This window comes from Oncorhynchus mykiss, chromosome 25 (genome assembly GCF_057628025.1).
Source record: "Oncorhynchus mykiss isolate SJ-2025 chromosome 25, ASM5762802v1, whole genome shotgun sequence".
NCBI lineage: Eukaryota > Metazoa > Chordata > Actinopteri > Salmoniformes > Salmonidae > Oncorhynchus > Oncorhynchus mykiss.
In genome coordinates this window covers 74,996,241-75,017,259 of record NC_143046.1, presented here as the reverse complement: position 1 = coordinate 75,017,259, position 21,019 = coordinate 74,996,241, and the positions used below count along the sequence as shown (strand labels likewise).

The 21,019-nt window shown below is 40.4% G+C and overlaps 2 protein-coding genes across 2 annotated transcripts in view; one reads left to right on the top strand and one right to left on the bottom strand.

Moving 5' to 3' along the window:
* The window catches only part of LOC110505745 (JNK1/MAPK8-associated membrane protein), a 14,263-nt gene extending 7,341 nt beyond the window's left edge, over positions 1 to 6,922 (top strand). Inside the window, exons 4-7 of the mRNA XM_021585158.3 lie at positions 3,668 to 3,874; positions 4,132 to 4,313; positions 5,364 to 5,440; positions 5,569 to 6,922. Coding sequence (XP_021440833.1) covers positions 3,668 to 3,874; positions 4,132 to 4,313; positions 5,364 to 5,440; positions 5,569 to 5,787 — 685 coding nt within the window. The 3' untranslated portion in view covers positions 5,788 to 6,922. The remainder of the gene's footprint in view (positions 1 to 3,667; positions 3,875 to 4,131; positions 4,314 to 5,363; positions 5,441 to 5,568) is intronic.
* On the bottom strand, positions 6,759 to 21,019 carry ccdc175 (coiled-coil domain containing 175). Its single transcript, XM_021585157.3, has 19 exons — positions 20,840 to 21,019; positions 20,450 to 20,535; positions 19,895 to 20,006; positions 18,780 to 18,915; positions 16,836 to 17,064; positions 16,449 to 16,571; positions 15,586 to 15,695; positions 15,367 to 15,448; positions 13,084 to 13,220; positions 12,158 to 12,268; positions 11,835 to 11,906; positions 11,602 to 11,737; positions 11,374 to 11,502; positions 11,114 to 11,252; positions 8,061 to 8,140; positions 7,795 to 7,947; positions 7,596 to 7,698; positions 7,438 to 7,481; positions 6,759 to 7,187 (listed from the first exon to the last, which is right to left on the bottom strand). Exons 1-19 carry the CDS (start codon positions 20,904 to 20,906, stop codon positions 7,008 to 7,010), a joined length of 2,229 nt encoding a protein of 742 aa, XP_021440832.2. The 5' UTR covers positions 20,907 to 21,019; the 3' UTR covers positions 6,759 to 7,007.

Below are 21,019 nucleotides of genomic sequence, written 5' to 3'. Positions count from 1 at the left end.
CGTGTCGACAAAGGGTCCAGGCCAATTGGCAAGAGAAGTGTTGTAGTTGGTGTACTTAATTTGCTAGCCGGGAGATGGGCCTAGCTCGAGGCTAACTGGTGCATGCTTCTGGACAATTGCCACTCGCTATCAACTAGCTAGCTGCGAAGATCCAATCTCCTATGGTCAGTCTCATATAGTGACAACTAAGGTTGCATATTTTGGGGAATATTCAGAGGTGGAAACTTTCCACGGGAGTTAACAGGAATATAATAATAATATAATATTAATGGAAATATATGCAAATTGATGTTAATACCATTTAAATGTAATGTTTTTTGCATTGGATATATTTACCATATCATATGGAGACATAAACATTTTACCTTATCATTAGTAGACATTGTGAATGATTAAATCAAAGAACATTCATAAATCTCACAGGCCATGTGTATGTATCAATAACATGGCCTGTGAGCATCAGAGGGGAAACAGTTGCATACACAGCTCGAGCAAGACATTCATCAGCATTTCTCTGACTACGTTCCTCCATTGAGTTAACAAAAACTTCTGATTCCAGGAGGACCAAGAGCTGTTACTATTTATATTGTCAGATTCATCATTTTCACCTCGAATAGAAGTAGAGGGACTTTTGTCAGAGGTTGCTTGTTGTGAGCGCTGAGGGAATTGTATGCACTTGGCCAGATGATTCTGCATCTTTGTTGCATTCTTCACATATGATTTGGCACAGTATTTGCAAATGTTCACAGCTTTTCCTTCTACATTAGCTACAGTGAAATGTCTCCACACATCAGATGCCCGTGGCATTTTCCTCTAAAGATGAGAAAAAAATGAGTAAAAATAAAACAAAGTACAATTCCATGTACAGATAAATAGTTAAGCAGTTATATTAAACAACTTCTTTGTAAGATAAATGTTTTAAAATGAAACCTGTAGGTGAATTAACACTGTTAGCAGGCTCAAGCAAGCTAAAACCCACATGGTAGCAAAAACTAACTAGCAGAAGTTGATAACAAGTTAGAAATACACTGCTCAAAAAAATAAAGGGAACACTAAAATAACACATCCTAGATCTGAATGAATGAAATATTCTTATTAAATACTTTTTTCTTTACATAGTTGAATGTGCTGACAACAAAATCACACACAAATTATCAATGGAAATCAAATGTATCAACCCATGGAGGTCTGCATTTGGAGTCACACTCAAAATTAAAGTGGAAAACCACACTACAGGCTGATCCAACTTTGATGTAATGTCCTTAAAACAAGTCAAAATGAGGCTCAGTAGTGTGTGTGGCCTCCACGTGCCTGTATGACCTCCCTACAACGCCTGGGCATGCTCCTGATGAGGTGGCGGATGGTCTCCTGAGGGATCTCCTCCCAGACCTGGACTAAAGCATCCGCCAACTCCTGGACAGTCTGTGGTGCAACGTGGCGTTGGTGGATGGAGCGAGACATGATGTCCCAGATGTGCTCAATTGGATTCAGGTCTGGGGAACGGGCGGGCCAGTCCATAGCATCAATGCCTTCCTCTTGCAGGAACTGCTGACACACTCCAGCCACATGAGGTCTAGCATTGTCTTGCATTAGGAAGAACCCAGGGCCAACTGCACCAGCATATGGTCTCACAAGGGGTCTGAGGATCTCATCTCGATACCTAATGGCAGTCAGGCTACCTCTGGCGAGCACATGGAGGGCTGTGCGGCACCCCAAAGAAATGTCACCCCACACCATGACTGACCCACCGCCAAACCGGTCATGCTGGAGGATGTTGCAGGCAGCAGAACATTCTCCATGGCGTCTCCAGACTGTCACGTCTGTCACATGTGCTCAGTGTGAACCTGCTTTCATCTGTGAAGAGCACAGGGTGCCAGTGGCGAATTTGCCCTCCTACGGCCTCCTCCACGTCTCCTGATGTACTGGCCTGTCTCCTGGTAGCGCCTCCATGCTCTGGACACTACGCTGACAGACACAGCAAACCTTCTTGCCACAGCTCACATTGATGTGCCATCCTGGATGAGCTGCACTACCTGAGCCACTTGTGTGGGTTGTAGACTCTGTCTCATGCTACCACTAGAGTGAAAGCACCTCCAGCATTCAAAAGTGACCAAAACATCAGCCAGGAAGCATAGGAACTGAGAAGTGGTCTGTGGTTATCACCTGCAGAACCACTCCTTTATTGTGGGTGTCTTGCTAATTGCCTATAATTTCCATTTGCACAACAGCATGTATTGACAAATGTATTGTCAATCAGTGTTGCTTCCTAAGTGGACAGTTTGATTTCACAGAAGTGTGATTGACTTGGAGTTACATTATGTTGTTTAAGTGTTCCCTTTATTTTTTTGAGCAGTGTAATTTCAACACACTTTGCTGTAGGCTACTATTTACTAGTTAACAAAAAATCATGTATGTCATATAAAATATATTTACCCCGTCCAGTATTGTAATCAAAATTTACCAGAAAGGATGTGGTCCTTGGCTCAGACATTGTAGTAGTGTGGGCTCAATAGCGTCTCATTAGTGTGCAAGATCTTGAGAATCAGCTGTGCATGTGATGGAAGAGTGCACTGTGTATGCAGAGGGTTGCAATTCCATTGAATTGGGGATAGTTAAAAGCAAAATTCCCATGGACTTCCCATGGAAAATTTCCTGGAAAAATGTACAGGAAGGTTTCCGACCCTTTCCAACCCTAGTGACAACTAAAAGATACCAAAAGTAGCTAGCTAGACACCGGAGGACAACCACACAATGATATGCAACAATTCAATTTTTTTCTGTCAATAATGACGTTTGGTTTGTGATGTGATTGGTCTAAAGCCAAATCCAAACCTGCTTCCCTTGACACTTTTTTTGTTTTGTTGGTTTTGTTCGCTCTGATTCTTTCTCTGGTGAGATACATTCAGCTTCTTAAGAATGTAAGGAAGTTTAAGAAACTCCGAGAGATGAAATAATTTTTTTATTTTCATTTTTCTTCTTGGTATTTTTTTTGGGGGGAAGCCTTGCATCCCATTGCATCCATGAACACGCTCCACTTGTCATACCCATGGCCAATAGGCTACATATTGTGACATTTACTGTAGAGCAGTGTTGGGGAAGCTACTCTGAAAATATAGTTGACCAAGTTACCAATTACTTGTAAAAGAGGTTAAGTTGCATTAAAGCTTTTTAAAGAAAAAAACTGTTTCCTTAACTAAAGTTACTTTGAAAAAGTAGTTCACTACATCCAAGCTACTTCGTTATAAATTATCATATCGAAATCTGAACACTTAAACTACAAATTGCAAGACCAGATCACTCGGGAGTCAGCTGTTAACAGAATGTGTAATTTAGCCTATTAAACACAAAAACTATGTTTCAAGTGTGAATTAGGTATGTCTGATGCCGAAAAAGAAAGGAAATTCTTGACTACTTCACCCATATTGTATTTTATTTTTGCTACATGACAAAAAGTAATTAACTACTTAAAACACAAGATTTTGAATTTAGTTAGTCTACCATCAAGCTACTGCAAAATGTAGTTGAATTACTGGTTGAACTACATGCAGTTCACTACTCCCCAACACTGCTGTAGAGGATTTTTATGAAAGGAGTTTAACATGGTCCTGTTGTAGCCTACTTGGTAACTCATGTTAATGTTACTGATATTATGTATATCTTTCTGAAGCTCCAGTGCCCTCTTCCAACACATCACAGCCCTGTTTGAGTGCAGCGCTGCGGCTATGGTGACTCTGCTGGTCAACGACCCAGTGGGTCTGCTGTCTATCAGGTCCTGCAGAGTCCAGATGCTTTCAGACTGGTACACCATGCTGTACAACCCCAGCCCAGACTACATCACCACTCTACACTGCACACAGGAAGCTGTCTTTCCCCTGTGAGTAGCCTATTGCTCGTCCACGTCATGAATGGGATCTATGCACTTTTAGGGATTGTTTCTCAGTTAGTCCTGGACTCAAAGCATGCTGAAATAGCTTTTTAGTCCAAGATTAATTTCAGTCTCTATCTGGAAACAGTCTCATCATCAACTGATATGAGCTGAACATATGAAATTGGTTGGCATGTTCAGCTTCAGAGCAGTGTGATGTGAGATGTTTTGTTCATTGAATAACATGACTTATTCTGTATCCGCAGGTACACTATAGTGTTGATCTACTACGCCTTCTGCCTGATGTTTATGATGCTGCTGCGGCCACTCCTGGTCAAGAAGATTGCCTGTGGTCTGGGGAAATCTGACCGCTTCAAGAGCATCTACGCTGCTCTCTACTTCTTCCCCATCCTGACAGTCCTGCAAGCTGTGGGAGGCGGCCTGCTCTGTGAGTATGCTTTCAAATAAGGGTCCGGTCTGGTTCGGGCCAGCCCGGTTCAGTTTCCATTTATATAGTATTTATGGTTACATAATTGATTTATGTGAAATGCATTATTTTTAGGCCATAGGTCTTGTTGCCTCGGAAGCCTAGGCATCTCACGTTCTGTTCCAATGCCTGGGGAAGTTCTCCTCAGGAAGACCAAAAATAAAAGTTGAGGTATGCAATTAGCATGCTGACTGCAGGAATGTCCACCAGAACTATTGCCAGAGATCACATAGGCCACAATATATGATGGGTTTGATAAGTACAAATGTGTCACTAGTTTTCATGTAGACTCCATGACATTCCTGCAGTCAGCATGCTAATTGCATACCTCAACTTGAGACATCTGTGTTTTACCAAATAGGGCTATCTTCTGTATACCAACCCTACTTTGTCACAACACAACTGATTGGCTCAAATGCATTGAGAAGGAAATAAATTATATAGAATGGGCCAAAATACCAGCAAACAGTGTGTGAAAACCTTGTGAAGACTTACAGAAAACGTTTGACCTCTGTCATTGCCAACAAAGGGTATATAACAAAGTATTGAGATAAACTTTTGTTATTGACCAAATACTTATTTTCCACCATCATTTGCAAATCAATTCATTAAAAATCCTACAATGTGATTTTCTTGATTTTTTTTTTTTCTTTCTCATTTTGTCTGTCATAGTTGAAGTGTACCTATGATGAAAATTACAGGCCTCTCATCTTTTTAAGTGAGAGAACTTGCACAATATAGAACTTATACTTGCACAATATATATATATATATTTATAAATCGATACTTGGTGTCAAGGTAGCTATATAATATTGTACTAAATAATAGCAATTTATCTGACTGTATTGTTTCAACCCCCATCACTAGTTAACAGCCACCCTAAAAACTAAATCCAATACTGAAGTTCTCTAGACTTCCAGTAGTCGATGCAACGAGACAAGATTTGGCCTGGCGAGACTAAAGGTCTTGCCATGTGACTGTGGTATAAGTGTGATGCTTTCTGTTTTTCAGATTATGCTTTTCCATACATTATTTTGGTGTTGTCCCTGGTTACCCTGGCAGTGTACATGTCAGCCTCAGAAATACAGGCAAGAAACTGCTTATTTTATATTTTCCTAACCAACATTTTTTAATTTTGATATCAGCTCAGTCAATATAATTGTTTGAGCACATATCCCATTTCCTAAGTGTTTTCTCCCTTTACTCCTATCCATAGTCTTTCAAGAATCTCGCTGCCAAGAAGAAGAGGTTGGTGGTGCTCTTCAGCCATTGGCTACTTCACGCGTATGGCATCATCTCCATCTCCCGATTGGATAAACTGGAGCAGGACCTACCTCTATTGGCCCTGGTACCTGGACCCGCCCTTTTCTACCTGCTCACTGCCAGGTTCACTGAACCTAGCCGGATTCTGTCAGAAGGCGGCAACGGCCACTAGAACTATTATAGATGGATGTGGGTATTAAAGTTAGACTCAGGGAATTCATGTTGCCACGAGCAGCCTTTACTGCCTTCTCTGAGTATGGTAGGATGACTGCTGCATGCAGTGTTGATAGTTGATATTCCTCTCACAGTGAAAAGATTTTAGGATATTCCTAGAACTAAGCTGGGAATACAAACAACGTGTACATACTGTATGTCTATAAACTACAAAGCTCCATATATTTCAAGTGTTAATTATTGAATGGTATCGTTTGTGTCCACATGAATGTTGTCTTTACAACCTAAGGCCTAAGATGTACTGTTCCTCATTGAGGCTGTTTTGAGACATGTTTTATCATTAGATATTCACTCTGTGTCATTATTTTGGGCTCCTGAGTGGCTCAGCGATCTACGTCACTGCATCTCCGTACTAGAGGCATCACTACAGACCCTGGTTCGATCCTGGGCTGTATCACAACCGGCCATGATTGAGAGTCCCATAGGGCGGCGCACAATTGGCCCAGCGTCGTTAGGGTTTGGCCGGGGTTAGGCCGTCATTGTAAATAAGAATTTCTTCGAAACTGACTTGCCTAGTTAAATTAAAAAATCATATATGCTTAACATCCGTGATTGTTTTAAGCTCAGATATCCTTGATTGTTGCAGTGAAATCAAAGATGGTCTCTGGATTGTCCAATAGTTTAAGTTGTTAGATGTTCTTAAACTAAATCTAATGTGCCAAAAACTCTGAACACATGCATACATCCAGTGGCAGATAAAATAGTTTATTATAACCTAATATTATGTTACAAGCCAAGTGGAATATAGTTCCATTATTTTGCTTGATCAAAAATGGAATGAAAATTATCCTGCTGTTTCCCCGTAAATTATGTTGGGGAAATACGCTTGCTGGATAGTAAGGAAATTAAATTGTGAATGTATTTTATGCATGCTCATAGAATGCTTGTAAATAGATGACAATGGATGTGTTTATTAGAAATATATATTTTTATTGCAGTGTAAAACATACAGAACGAGGACTTGACTAGCTACAACTTTGACTTGTAAAATGTATTGTTCAAAAAAACTTGTGAAATGCAGTGTTATAAAGTATGATTTTTCTGAAATAAAATCAGAAGTGTGTACTCATCTACTTTCATCTCATATGACTTTCACTTGTGCTGAGTTTTTTTATAACAAAACAATTGTGTTGATGTAATCCTTCTTGATATCTCACTTTAGTTGCCCTGTTCTTTAAGTGCAATGTTTGATTTATTACTGGCTAACAGGGAACTCATGCCCTTCAGTTCCTCCTCTAGTCTACTGTTGATATCCCCCAGTTGGAACTTCCTGTCGTGGATCTTGGTCATGAGTCTGTAGATAGCCTCCAGAATCTTGTGGTCTCTCTCTGAAGATTCCTGAAGTGTTGAATGAGTCATGGATGGTTTAGTGTGGTCTCTTCATGACAGTTTACTATATACTTACAAATCACTCAAGTCCTGCACTGTGGATTTGTCAAAATACGTTAACCAGAGAAATCTGGTCATGTACACGGTTGTCTGTCAGCATGTGGTCAGGCTATAAGTTAACATCACAGGTTGTAAAAAATGAAATGGCGTATGTACAGTAAGCTGCTGGACTGACCAGCCATGTATTAAGAATCCTTACCTCAGTCACCACAGTGTCCTCTGCCCAAGCATCAAGCAGGCTCTCTAGCGGAAGATGCGTTTATAAGTTATGATGATATTGAAACCTGACAGACTGAACTAAATGTTATGCACAACGGTTTACAATAGTTGGAGTCATTGAGCTCGGCTGATGCTCACCAAATAGAGAATGAACCTCCTCTTTCAGCCACCCAATCTCCTTTGTGTGTCTTTCCTGGTCTTTCCTGGTGTTCCATATGTCCTCCTTCATTTGTTCAATACACTGAAAAACAATGTTTACATTGAGTTTTTGCTTGGTAGGTGAGTGAGTGGTGTAGTTCAGTATGGAGGGCCATTGTGAGTGACTCATATCTCTTACCACATGCAGTCTACTGTTCTCCATATTGACCTGCTCCAGCATCATCCCGTTGTCATAGATGCTCTTCTCCGTGGCGATGATGTTTGCAGTGTGAGACGTCAGCAGCTCCATGTGTTTCTCACGCAAACCCTCTAGACTCCTCTTCATGTCCTCCTGTCAGTCAGTTACAAGCATACTGTTTTAATGCTATTACACTTCACAGCTTGCCTTTTAGAGTGTGTGGTAACCAAGATGTACATACTAAATGTTTTTTTTATGAAACTCACCTTTGGTTTGAGAAGAGTACTAGTCCTCTCTTTCATATCCTGGATGAAGAGCTCCAGATGATTGTTCTTACTCTTTAACTCTGGTGGGGAAAATCATTTAAGTAATTATAAAATGCTGCACTACATGATTTTTTAAGTTATAGTGAGCACATTCTTTGAGATATCTGTATATTTGTGTATGTCTACTTGATATTGTCTACTAAATCAAATCAAATTGTATTTGTCAAGTGCGCCGAATACAACAGGTGTAGGCCTTACAGTGAAATGTTTACTTACAAGCACTTTACCACCAATGCAGTTTTAAGAAAAATAATATTTACGAAATAAACTAAAGTAAAAAATAAAAGCGCAACAATCAAATAACAATAACGAGGCTACTGTATAAACAGGGGGTACTGAGTCAATGTGCGGAGGTACAGCTTAGTCGAGGTAATATGTACAGCACCAGTCAAAAGTTTGGACACCTACTCATTCAAGGGTTTTTCTTTATTTAAAATAAATATTGTCTATATTGTAGAATAATAGTGAAGACATCAAAACTATGAAATAACATATTTGGAATCATGTACTGTAGTAACCAAAAAAGTGTTAAACAAATCAAAATATTTTTGAGATTCTTCAAAGTAGCCACCCTTTGCCTTGATGACAGCTTTGCACACTCTTGGCATTCTCCCAACCAGCTTCATGAGGTAGTCACCTGGAATGCATTTAAATTAACAGGTGTGTCTTATTAAAAGTTAATTTGAGGAATTTCTTTCCTACTTAATGAGTTTGAGCCAATCAGTTGTGTTGTGACAAGGTAGGGGTGGTATACAGAAGATAGGCCTATTTGGTAAAAGACCAAGTCCATATTATGGCAAGAACAGCTCAAATAAGAAAAGAGAAACAACAGTCCATCATTACTGTTCAGCAGTCTTATGGCTTGGAGTAGAAGCTTTAAGAAGCCTTTTAGACCTAGACTTGGCTCTCCAGTACCGCTTTGCTCTGCAGTAGCAGAGAGAACAGTCTATGACTAGGGTGGCCGCAGTCATTGACAATTTTTAAGGCCTTCCTCTGACACCGCCTGGTATAGAGGTCCTGGATGGCAGGAAGCTTGGCCCCAGTGATGTACTGGGCCGTACGCACTACCCTCTGTTGCGCTTTTTGGTCTTAGGTCGAGCAGTTGCAATACCAGGCGGTGATACAACCGGTCAGGATATGCTTTTGATGGTGCAGCTGTAGAACTTTTTGAGGATCTGAGGATCTGTTGTGTCATCTGCAAACTTAATAATGGTGTTGGGAGTTGTGCTTGGCCACGCAGTCATGGTTGAACAGGGAGTACAGGAGGGGACTAAGCACGTACCCCTAAGTTGAGGATCAGCGTGTTTAGTCCCAGGGTCCTTAGCTTAATGATGAGCTTTGAGGGCACTATGGTGTTAAACGCTGAGCTGTAGTCAATGAACAGCATTCTCACGTAGGTGTTCCTTTTGTCCAGGTGGAAAAGGGCGTTGTTGAGTGCAATACAGATTGCGTCATCTGTAGATCTGTTGGGTCGGTATGCAAATTGGGGTGGGTCTAGGGTTTCTGGGATGATGGTGTTGATGTGAGCCATGACCAGCCTTTCAAAGCACTTCATGGCCACAGACGTGAGTTCTACGGGTCAGTAGTCATTTAGGCAGGTTACCTTGGTGTTCTTGGGCACAGGGACTATGGTGGTCTGCTTGAAACATGTATTTATTACAGACTCAGCCAAGGACAGGTTGAAAATATCAGTGACACTTGCCAGTTGGTCAGCGCATGTTCGCGGTACACGTCCTGGTAATCCGCCTGGCCCTGCGGCCTGTTTAAAGGTCAGCTACGGTGAGCGTGATCACACAGTCGTACAGAACAGCTAGTGCTCTCATGCATGCCTCAGTGTTGCTTGCCTCGAAGCGCGCATAGAAGTAATTTAACTTGTCTGATAGGCTTGTGTCACTGGGCAGCTTACGGCTGGCCTTCCTTTTGTAGTCTGTAATAGTTTGCAAGCCCTGCCACATCCGACGAGCGTTGGAGCAGGTATAGTATGATTCAATATTAGTCCTGTATTCACTCTTTGCCTGTTTGATGGTTTGTCTGAGGGCATAGCGGGATTTCTTATAAGCGTCCGGGTTATAGTCCTGCTCCTTGAAAGCAGCAGCTCTACCCTTTAGCTCAGTGCGGATGTTGCCTGTAATCCATGGCTTCTGGTTGGTGCACATACGATCACTGTGGGGACAACGTCATCTATGCACTTATTAATGAAGCCGGTGACTGACGTGGTATACTCCTCACGTCATCCGATGAGTTCCGGAACATATTCCAGTCTAAACAGGTCAACATTCACAACAACCTCCCGAGCCACTGCCTGTTCACCCCGCTACCATCCAGAAGGCGAAGTCAGTACAGGGGCATCAAAGCTGGGACCGAGAGACTGAAAAACAGCTTCTATCTCAATACCATCAGACTGTTAAACAACCATCACTAACACAGGGAGGCTGCTGCCTACATACAGACTTGAAATCATTGGCCACTTTAATAAATGGATCACTAGTCACTTTAATAATGGCACTTTAATAATGTTTACATATCTTGCATTACTCATCTCATATGTATATACTGTATTTTATACCATCTATTGCATCTTGCCTATGCTGCTCGGTCATCGCTCATCCATATATTTATATGTATATTCTTATTCCATCCCTTTGCTTAGATTTGTGTGTATTAGGTAGCTGCACTGTCGGAACTAGAAGCACAAGCATTTCACTACAGTACACTCGCAATAACATCTGCATGTGTATGTGACCAATACAACTTGATTTGATCTGTGCTAGCAAAACAGTCCTGTAGCTTAGCATCTGTGTCATCTGACCACTTCCGTATTGAGCGAGTCACTGTTAATTCCTGCTTTAGTTTTTGATTGTAAGAAGGAATCAGGAGGATAGAATTATGATCAGATTTGCCAAATGGAGGGCGGGGGAGAGCTTTGTACGAGTGCGTCTCTGTGTTATTATAGTTGTTATTATAGATATATTAGCAGATTATTGGGTCAATACCTGAGGTATGGTTTTTTAGTTTTTGGTGCCTGGACTGGTCAATGTCAAACTGGGCCTCCGCATCCTCCAAGATAGACTCTTTACCCTTCAGGTCCTCCTCCTTCTCCAGTCGGCTCTGTATCACTGACTCCGCTTCAGTCTAATTTCACAGAAGAAGAAGACATTAAATACATGTTTTCTCAACAGCTTGTATTCGTGATGAGGCTTACTAATGTCCGCTAGCTGAGTTATATGTAAAATGTAAATATATATATACTTACGATGAACTGTTGGATCTCGGCATTGTAGGAAATGGTCATCTGTTCATACCCCTCCTCTGCCTTAACAATCTTGTTACTGAGACGTTCAATCAACGCGCCCATGAATACATGCTCTCTGAGTTTCTTCTCCTGATTTAAATGTTTATGAAATATAAATTCATAAAACAAATAGAAAGTGCATGTGCTATCTCAATAGATTCCTGGAGAATTAAGGAAAAACAAGCGAACCTCTTCAAGCAGTTCCTCATATCTCCTCCTGGTTAAACCAATATTAGAGTTGACCTCTTTCACATGCTGTACTTGATCTTTTTTCAGATTCTCCAGAGACTGGCACAGTACTTCTTTTTCAACTTCAAAGATTGCTCTGAAAAGAAAAGGTAAAAACCGTAGACCGCATCAACTCACCCAATTTATGAAGAGAAAGTCTGTAATGAAATGAAGAGATACTATTTGTTGCTTACATGTTGTTCTTTTCTTTATTGAGCTGTCCATGCAGTTCCTCCACATTTCTTTCAAACAGGTCTGCATTAACTCTATGAGAAACAAAACCTATTCTGACAATTCTGCATGACATTTACTTTATTTTTAGTACATAACTAAACAAGCAGATAAAAGCTCTATAGTTGCAAGATAATTATTTAGAATTTTTATACATTATATTTCAAACTTGGTCAGATGGTTAATGCTGTCCTTAGTGAAATAGGTTACTTTGATACTACACAAAAGTGTCAACCTCATAGGGGAGATTATAGACTAATATTATAAAATGGACCATATTACTTACATATTGGTTTCATGGAGTTGTTTGATCTCTTCATCCATTTCTCTGATCTCAATTTTATGTTTAGCAATCGATGCAATGCGCTCCTCAAGTCTAAGTCTGGACTTTTCTAAGCTGAAAATCAATCAAACAAACAAACAAACAGATGATAAAATGCAGTGGTGTAAAGTACTTAAGTGACCATACTCTAAAGTACTACTTAAGTAGTTTTTTGGGGTATCTGTACTTTACTATTTATATTTTTGACTACTTTTACTTTTACTTCACTACATTCCTTAAGAAAATATTGTACTTTTTACTCCATACATTTTCCTTGACATCCAAAAGTACTCGTTCCATTTTGAATGCTTAGCAGGACAGGAAAAAAGTCAACTTCAACCACTTATCAACCGAACATCTCTGATCATCCCTACTGCCTCTGATCTGGTGGACTCACTAAACAGAGAACATCCCTGATCATCCCTACTGCCTCTGATCTGGTGGACTCACTAAACAGAGAACATCCCTGATCATCCCTACTGCCTCTGATCTGGTGGACTCACTAAACCAACATGCTTTGTTTGTAAATGAGTGTTGGAGTGTGCCCCTGGCTTTCCATAAATTAAAAAAACAAGAAAATGGTGCCATCTGGTTTGCTTAAAATAAGGAATTTGAAATTATTTATACTTTTACTTTTGATACTTAAGTATATTTTAAACCAAATAGTTTTTGACATTTACTCAAGTAGAAGTTTACTGGGTGACTTTTACTTGGGTCATTTTCTATTCAATTATCTTTACTTTTACTCAAGTATGACAGTTGGGTACTTTTTTACACCACTGCTAAAATGTAAGTAAAAATGACTGTCAGCCAAAGTAAAGGGAAAGCAGTGTTGCAGGTTGACTAGATCCTTCGTAGATGCAGGATGCAAAGAGGTATAGATGGAATACCGTCTTGAGACATTGAGGTGTTCAGCCATGACGTCGTCCTCCTCTTTCCTTTGAGCTTTAAATCTGTCAGACATCTTAGCAATAGACTCCAGGCGGATGGCATTCACTATCTGGCCCTCCTCCATCTCACCATCCACCTGCACACATAACAGAACAGAGCCCATCTACACAGCGCCGATCTATAATGCATGAGAATCCTCTACAACAGAGATCATCAACTAGGGGGACGGAGCATAATTACAAATTATTTGTAGACTGCAAATTGACCGCAAGTAGCCCAAACAGATATATTTGACTAAAACACAACTTTCAACCTTGCTTATATTTGTATACGATCACATATACCTCTCTATTATGTGTAGGAATAGTTTCAAACAAATTTCCAAAATGAAAATCCATTGGAGCTGATTTGCTGGTGATTTTACAGTCTTTTATGTTCAACAATAAAAATATAAAAATATAAAAAGATTGTTGTTGCTCAGAACACTGCTCTACAATCACCCAATACTGGCTCCCCCAGACCACACGAGCCCCGCATATCATGCCAGGGGGGGTGTTTAGTAGCGAGTAAACATTTTGAAACGGGGAGGTACTACCTGAAGTCAAAGCCAACCTTCAGCATCATAAATTTGTTTCACATACACTACATGGCCAAGAGTATGTGGACACCTGATCGTCCAACATATCATTCCAAAATCATGGTCATTAATATGGAGTTGGTCCCCACTTTGCTACTATAACAGCCTCCACTCCTCTGGGAAGGCTTTCCACTCGATATTGGAACATTGCTGCGGGGACTTGCTTCCATATATAGCCACAAGCATTAGTGAGGTCGGCATTTCAATTCATCCCAAAGGTGTTCAATGGGGTTGAGGTCAGGGCTCTGTGCAGGCCAGTCATGTTCTTCCACACCGATCTCGAAAAAAAACAATTTTTGTATGGACCTCAATTGCGCACGAGGGCACTGTCATGCTGAAACAGGAAAGGGCCTGTTGGGCCTGGAAAGGGCCTGGAAAGGGCCTGGAAGCACAGAATTGTCTAGAATGTCATTGTATACTGTAAAGTTAAGATTTCCCTTCACTGGAACTAAGGGGCCTAGCCTGAACCATGAAAAACAGCCCTAGACCATTATTCCTCCTCCACCAAACTTTACAGTTGGCACTATGAATAGGGGAAGGTAGCGTTGGTCTGTCGGACTGATTGGTCCGTCGGACTGCAGATGGTGACGTGTGATTCATCACTCCAGAGAAAGCATTTCCACATTTCCACTACAGTCCAATGGTGGCAAGCTTTACACCACTCCAGCCGACGCTTGGCATTGCGCATGGTGATCTTAGGCTTATGTGCAGCTGCTCGGCCATGGGCAGCGTACGAACAGTTCTTGTACTGACATTGCTTCCAGAGGCAGTTTGAAACTAGGTAGTGAGTGTTACAACCGAGGAAAGATTATTTTTTACGTGCTACGCACTTCAGCACTTGTCGTCCCATTCTGTGAGCTTGTATGGCCTACCACTTCGTCGCTGAGCCGTTGTTGCTCTTCACAATAACAGCACTTACAGTTGATCGGGGCATCTCTAGCAGGGCATAAATTTGACAAACTGACTTGTTGGCAAGGTGGCATTTAATGACGATACCACGTTGAAAGTCACTGAGCTCTTCAGTAAGGCCATTCTATTGCCAATGTTTGTTTATGGAGATTGCATGACTGTGTGTTCGATTTTGTTCACCTGTTAGCAACGGGTGTGGCTGAAATAGCCAAATCCACTAATTTGAAGGGATGTCCACATACTTTTGTATATATAGTGTATGATTCTGACTTTTGCCAGACACATACAAACACCCCAACTCCTCTACAAGGGGATACCAGGAGAGTAATTATATTCAAAGGGCATTTTCTTCACGTTCAGTCAGCCTGTCATCGGATCATATGGCCACACACAGCTGCTATGCCCTTTGATGGGACTGTGTGAACTCTAGCACATCAGAGGACACTCCAGTGAACTGTCTCTCTTAAAGGTCAGACTTAGCACAAAGTGCCTTTGAAGGAATACTTTCTAAAAATATCAATTTGACTACAGAACAGTAAGGCTGAGGCCTCTGGCAATGGCAGGAAATCGATGTCTCACATCTGACATCATGCAGGTGTTTATAATCCCTTCCACCATAGCAACACCAACAGAGAGAAGAGAAGAGTGAGAGGGAAGAGGACAATGAAGCAACATGTTGCCCTGGAGCTGTACTGTAGTAGTAGCATCGCTTTGGAAGAATCTAACCATCTCTTACCTCTACAATCTTTTCCTGTAGTGCCTGAACTTTCAGTTCAAATACAATTCTCACTTCAGCCAACTCCTTTACATGAAATTCCCTGTGGAAACAATGGTTAATGAGTCGAAAAATCTGGAATGATGGAAGCAGACATGATGTAACATACAGTATCCCTTGCATTCCATGTATGCTCCATGCTTACGCAACATACAGTACCTGGATGAATGCAAATCTTACTTCTGAAGAACAAGTTCCTCAAATGTGTTGATCTCGTCTGCCAGCTGCTCTTTGTATTGGATTTCAGACGCTGTCAGTTTGGCTATACTTTGCTCTAACTGGACAATGTGCTGCAATGAAGGAAGAGTGTTGGGTGAAATAACACAATTTATAAATATGTATTTAAATCCAGTGGTGGAGATAGTGACAATTGTCAAGATACCTTAATATAAAATGACTGAAGTAAAAGTGAAAGTAACCCAGTAAAGTACTACTTGAGTAAAATTCTTAAACTATGTGGTTTTAAATATACTTAAGTATCAAAAGTAAATGTAAATAATTACTCAAATATACTTAAGAATCAAAAGTAAAAGTAAATGCTACAAATAATTTCAAATTCCTTATATTAAGCAAACCAGACAGTATGATTTTCTTGTTTTTTTTTATTAACGGAGAGCCAGGGACACACTCCAACACTTAGATATCATTTAAAAACGAAGCATTTGTGTTTAGTGAGTGCCAGATCAGAGGCAGTAGGGATGACCACGTGTCTTGATAATGGCATGAATTGGACCATTTTCCTGTCCTGCTAAGCATTCAAAATGTCACAAGTACTTTTGGGTGCCAGGGAAAATTTATGGGAGTGAAAAGTACATATTTTCTTTAGTTATGTAGTGGAGTAAAAGTAATCAAAAATATATATCGTTAAGTAAAGTACAGATTCACCAAAAACGACTTAAGTAGCACAATTTTTACTTAGTTACTTTACACCACTGTTTATATCATACTATACATGAATAAAAAAGGCAGTTATAGCAAGTGAAGAGCATTAGTGGAAAATGTAATTAATTTACTACTTCACTGAAATACTTCAGTTCACTTGCTTTTTTTTGCTCTGTGACTTTGTCCTCCTTATCCAACAGTTCTGCTAAAAAAATGTCCAGCTCCCTGCGTTTCTTCTCATTGTTCTTCTTCTGGTCCTGTATGTTATTGATGACTTCCTCACACTAGACCAGCAAGGAGGATAAGATTAAGACGGTGCCTCACAGCAGGGTATAGTATCTCAGATACTGTAAGCAGGTAGAGGTTAAGAGCATTGGGCCAGTAACCGAAAAGTTTCTGGTTTGAATCCAAGAGCCAATTAGGTTAAAAATCTGCTGATGTGCCCTTGAGCAAGGGACTTTTAAACCTAATTGCTCCTGTGCATCTGCTAAATAACAAACATTTAAGCATTTAAAATGTAGCTATAATAAGAGGTGACTGTGATGTACCTCTCTCTGAAGATTCTCATTTGTTTCAACAAACATCTTCCTCTCTTGAATCATGTCTTCCTCTAGCTCCACTTTAGTGTTCTCCACATCTGTGATCTTGGCTTTCCCTTCTTTGATCTCATTCATTGTTTCATTGAGCAGAATCTGTTTATTGGCCTTCTCTGACAGCTGGTAGTTTAATTGGTTGATGACATTTTCATGGTCACCTTTTGCCAACTCTCTCTCAGGACTGAAAAAGATTGCAAAACAAGTAATAACAAGTTATAACATCATGGATGTTATGTGAAATGTTGCCGATTTTGTTATGATCTGTTACACCTACAGTGGGGCAAAAAAGTATTTAGTTAGCCACCAATTGTACAAGTTCTCCCACTTTAAAATATGAGAGAGGCCTGTAATTTTCATCATAGGTACACTTTAACTATGACAGACAAAATGAGAAAAAAAAAAATCAAGAAAATCACATTGTAGGACTTTTAATTAATTTATTTGCAAATTATGGTGGAAAATAAGTATTTGGTCAATAACAAAAGTTTATCTCAATACTTTGTTATATACCCTTTGTTGGCAATGACAGAGGTCAAACATTTTCTGTAAGTCTTCACAAGGTTTTCACACACTGTTGCTGGTATTTTGGCCCATTCCTCCATGCAGATCTATAGAGCAGTGATGTTTTGGGGCTGTTGCTGGGCAACACAGACCTTCAACTCCCTCCAAAGATTTTCTATGGGGTTGAGATCTGGAGACTGGCTAGGCCACTCCAGGACCTTACGAAGCCACTCCTTCGTTGCCCGGGCGGTGTGTTTGGGATCATTGTCATGCTGAAAGACCCAGCCACGTTTCATCTGCAATGCCCTTGCTGATGGAAGGAGGTTTTCAATCAAAATCTCACGATACATGGCCCCATTTATTCTTTCCTTTACACGGATCAGTTGTCCTGGTCTCTTTGCAGAAAAACAGCCCCAAAGCATGATGTTTCTACCCCCATGCTTCACAGTAGGTATGGTGATCTTTGGATGCAACTCAGCATTCTTTGTCCTCCAAACACGACGAGTTGAGTTTTTACCAAAATGTTCTATTTTGGTTTCATCTGACCATATGACATTCTCTCAATCTTCTTCTGGATCATCCAAATGCTCTCTAGAAAACTTCAGACGGGCCTGGACATGTACTGGCTTAAGCAGGGGAACACGTCTGGCACTGCAGGATTTGAGTCCCTGGCGGCGTGGTGTATTACTGATGGTAGGCTTTGTTACTTTGGTCCCAGCTCTCTGCAGGTCATTCACTAGGTCCGCCCATGTGGTTCTGGGATATTTGCTCACCGTTCTTGTGATCATTTTGACCCCACGGGGTGAGATCTTGCGTGGAGCCCCAGATTGAGGGATATTATCAGTGGTCTTGTATGTCTTCCATTTCCTAATAATTGCTCCCACAGTTGATTTCTTCAAACCAAACTGCTTACCTATTGCAGATTCAGTCTTCCCAGCCTGGTGCAGGTCTACAATTTTGTTTCTGGTGTCCTTTGACAGCTCTTTGGTCTTGGCCATAGTGGAGTTTGGAGTGTGACTGTTTGAGGTTGTGGACAGGTGTATTTTATACTGAAAACAAGTTCAAACAGGTGCGATTAATACAGGTAACGAGTGGAGGACTGAGGAGCCTCTTAAAGAAGAAGTTACAGGTCTGTGAGAGCCAGATATCTTGCTTGTTTGTAGGTGACCAAATACTTATTTTCCACCATAATTTGCAAATAAATTCATTAAAATTCCTACAATGTGATTTTCTGGATTTTTTTCTCATTTTGTCTGTCATAGTTGAAGTGTACCTATGATGAAAATTACAGGCCTCTCTCATCTTTTTAAGTGGGAGAACTTGCACAATTGGTGGCTGACTAAATACTTTTTTGCCCCACTGTATACATTGCTCAACATTACTTATATTACTTACTAAAGAATAGCATTTTGCTTTTCAAGGACTTCCTGTTTTTTCTCCATTAATTCTATTTCTTGCACTATACTGTTCAGTTCATCTTGGAGTTGAGTAATTTGACCCGCATTTATATTTCTTGCAGCCGCAACACCAGCTGAAAGGGACAATGACACATATCTGTGAGCAAAACATGACTGGATAGCTTTTTCATTCTAGCTTTAAGGCAAGAACAGGCGACAAGGCCGCTCAAGGCATAAGCGACATAAGCAGTCGCTTAGGAACTCAGTCGGGGTCTTAACTTACTGTTGAGAGTTAGAATAGTAGAACACACAAGGTGCAAGTTTGACATTATTCTCTTGTTATGTCAGTCACTGACAGTCACTCAGTTAGCCATGTCAGCTAACAATTTTTTATATTGGTAAGTTAGTCTAGCCAGCTATCTAAACTTGTAGTAATCATGTCCAAATACCGACAGGTCACGCAGTGCACATGCCCAGGGACCCTGGCCTCCTGGGGGCCCCCGCTGATTTTTTAAGTCACTCTCACTCAGATATCATTAAGTCATGGCAAAATGTTAGAATGGCAGGAAATTAGCTGTAAAACTGCAAATCTTTTCTCGCTGTCTCATGGCAAAATGAGAATTGCATTATATATTTTTTATAAAATTGCAAAATTTTCTCTCAGCACAAGGGAAAAATGTGTAGAATTGCAGGAAATGTACTTTAGAACTGCAACATTTTTCAAGATTGGGGCCACTAAAAAACAAATCTCGCTTAGGGCCCCCAAAGGGCTAGAGCCGGGCAATATTAATTTCTTTCCACTGGGCACAGACATCAGTTCAATGTTTAGTTTTGATTTACATTTAGTTGTCAACTAAAGTGAATTAATTGTGAAATCCACAAAACATTTCCACCATGTCATTGGATATAGTTTAAAAGTTGGGTGAAAAAAATATAAAATTCCCTTATGTTGATGACTTCCTTCCAATTCCAGTCAGGTTTCCACGTTGATTCAACATCATCACACTTGTATTTTGGGTTGAAATGATGTGGAAACAACATTGATCCAACCAGGTTTTGCCCAGTGGGTTGTATTCTATGAAATCATATCATTGGGTTATTATAAGTTATTACCTGATATCTCATTCTGAACATCATCATGGATATTCTGGCATTGATGTCGGAGCTTGCTTGTTTCAATAGTTTCTACCTCCAGTTGTTCATGGACTACTCTTCTGGAAGTCTCCTGATTTATAGAAAATAGGGTTTTCAAAAGAGTGTGTAAAGCAAATTTTCTGGCCTCTATGGCCATTGTCTCTATGGACTTATTTAATTTCAATGTTTTATTAGTTGTATGTACAGGATACACATGGTATACACAGTCCAACGAAATGCTTACTTGCAGGTTCCTTCTTGACAATGCAACAACAATAAGAAATAAGAATAGATATGAATACGAACATAAAGTAAATGGCTCAGGATAATACGTTATATTTACCTACCCACTGGGCACAGACGTAAATTCAACGTCTATTCCTAGTTGGTTCAGTGTGTGCCCAGTGGATAGGTTTGAATTCCACTTTAGATAATATATTAGTTTATTAGTCTATTAAATCAATCATATTGGTCGCAACAATATTTAGACTACCCGATGTTCGATCGTCTCTTTCCCTATTGGCATATGCCTACCAGTTCAGTGATGGCAGCAGCTATTTCTTTCAGGTGATGACTGGCCTCAGGACTGAATGGAACTCCCTCATCCCTCAGCTGCTTGTCTATGTCAAGGCAAACGTTCAAACAGGCAAGTTGTGCGATTAGCGATGTACATTTAGATCTGATACAGTACTTATTTGAAACATTAAAAGGATTCAACTTGGCAACTACAAATCAAAGTAATCGGTTGGGTTGCATCACGTCTGCGCTCATTCACAAGTGTAGGATTTGTCAACACTGAAAAGTAGCAGTTTATCGGATGCTTCTCTATACGTTTCGTTGACGATAGTTAGGGGCTAGCTAGCTATAGTCACTCATGACATGTGTAACAGTAGCAAGAGAGAGAGGCGCATTTTGTTTTCTTACCTAATTCGCCCAAATGCTCCAAAGCAACCAGAACAGCTGGAAAGTCAGGCACTAAGCAAGATGCCATGTCGAATGTAAAATATATGCAAATAGCTAGCTTCGTTGACTTGTATCAGTGTTTGGCGTTTGCTTCCAAGTTTGAGCAGCGCGAACCGAATATGGGTTGGCATGGTAACCAAC

Coding starts and splice junctions, on each gene's coding strand:
- ccdc175 (XM_021585157.3), bottom strand. CDS start 20,906: ATGGCATCTTGCTTAGTGCCTGACTTTCCAGCTGTTCTGGTTGCTTTG. Junction 20,007..20,449: donor CTGCTGCCATCACTGAACTG/GTAGGCATATGC, acceptor TCTATAAATCAG/GAGACTTCCAGAAGAGTAGT. Junction 15,696..16,448: donor AAGTCACAGAGCAAAAAAAA/GCAAGTGAACTG, acceptor CCTTCATTGCAG/CACATTGTCCAGTTAGAGCA.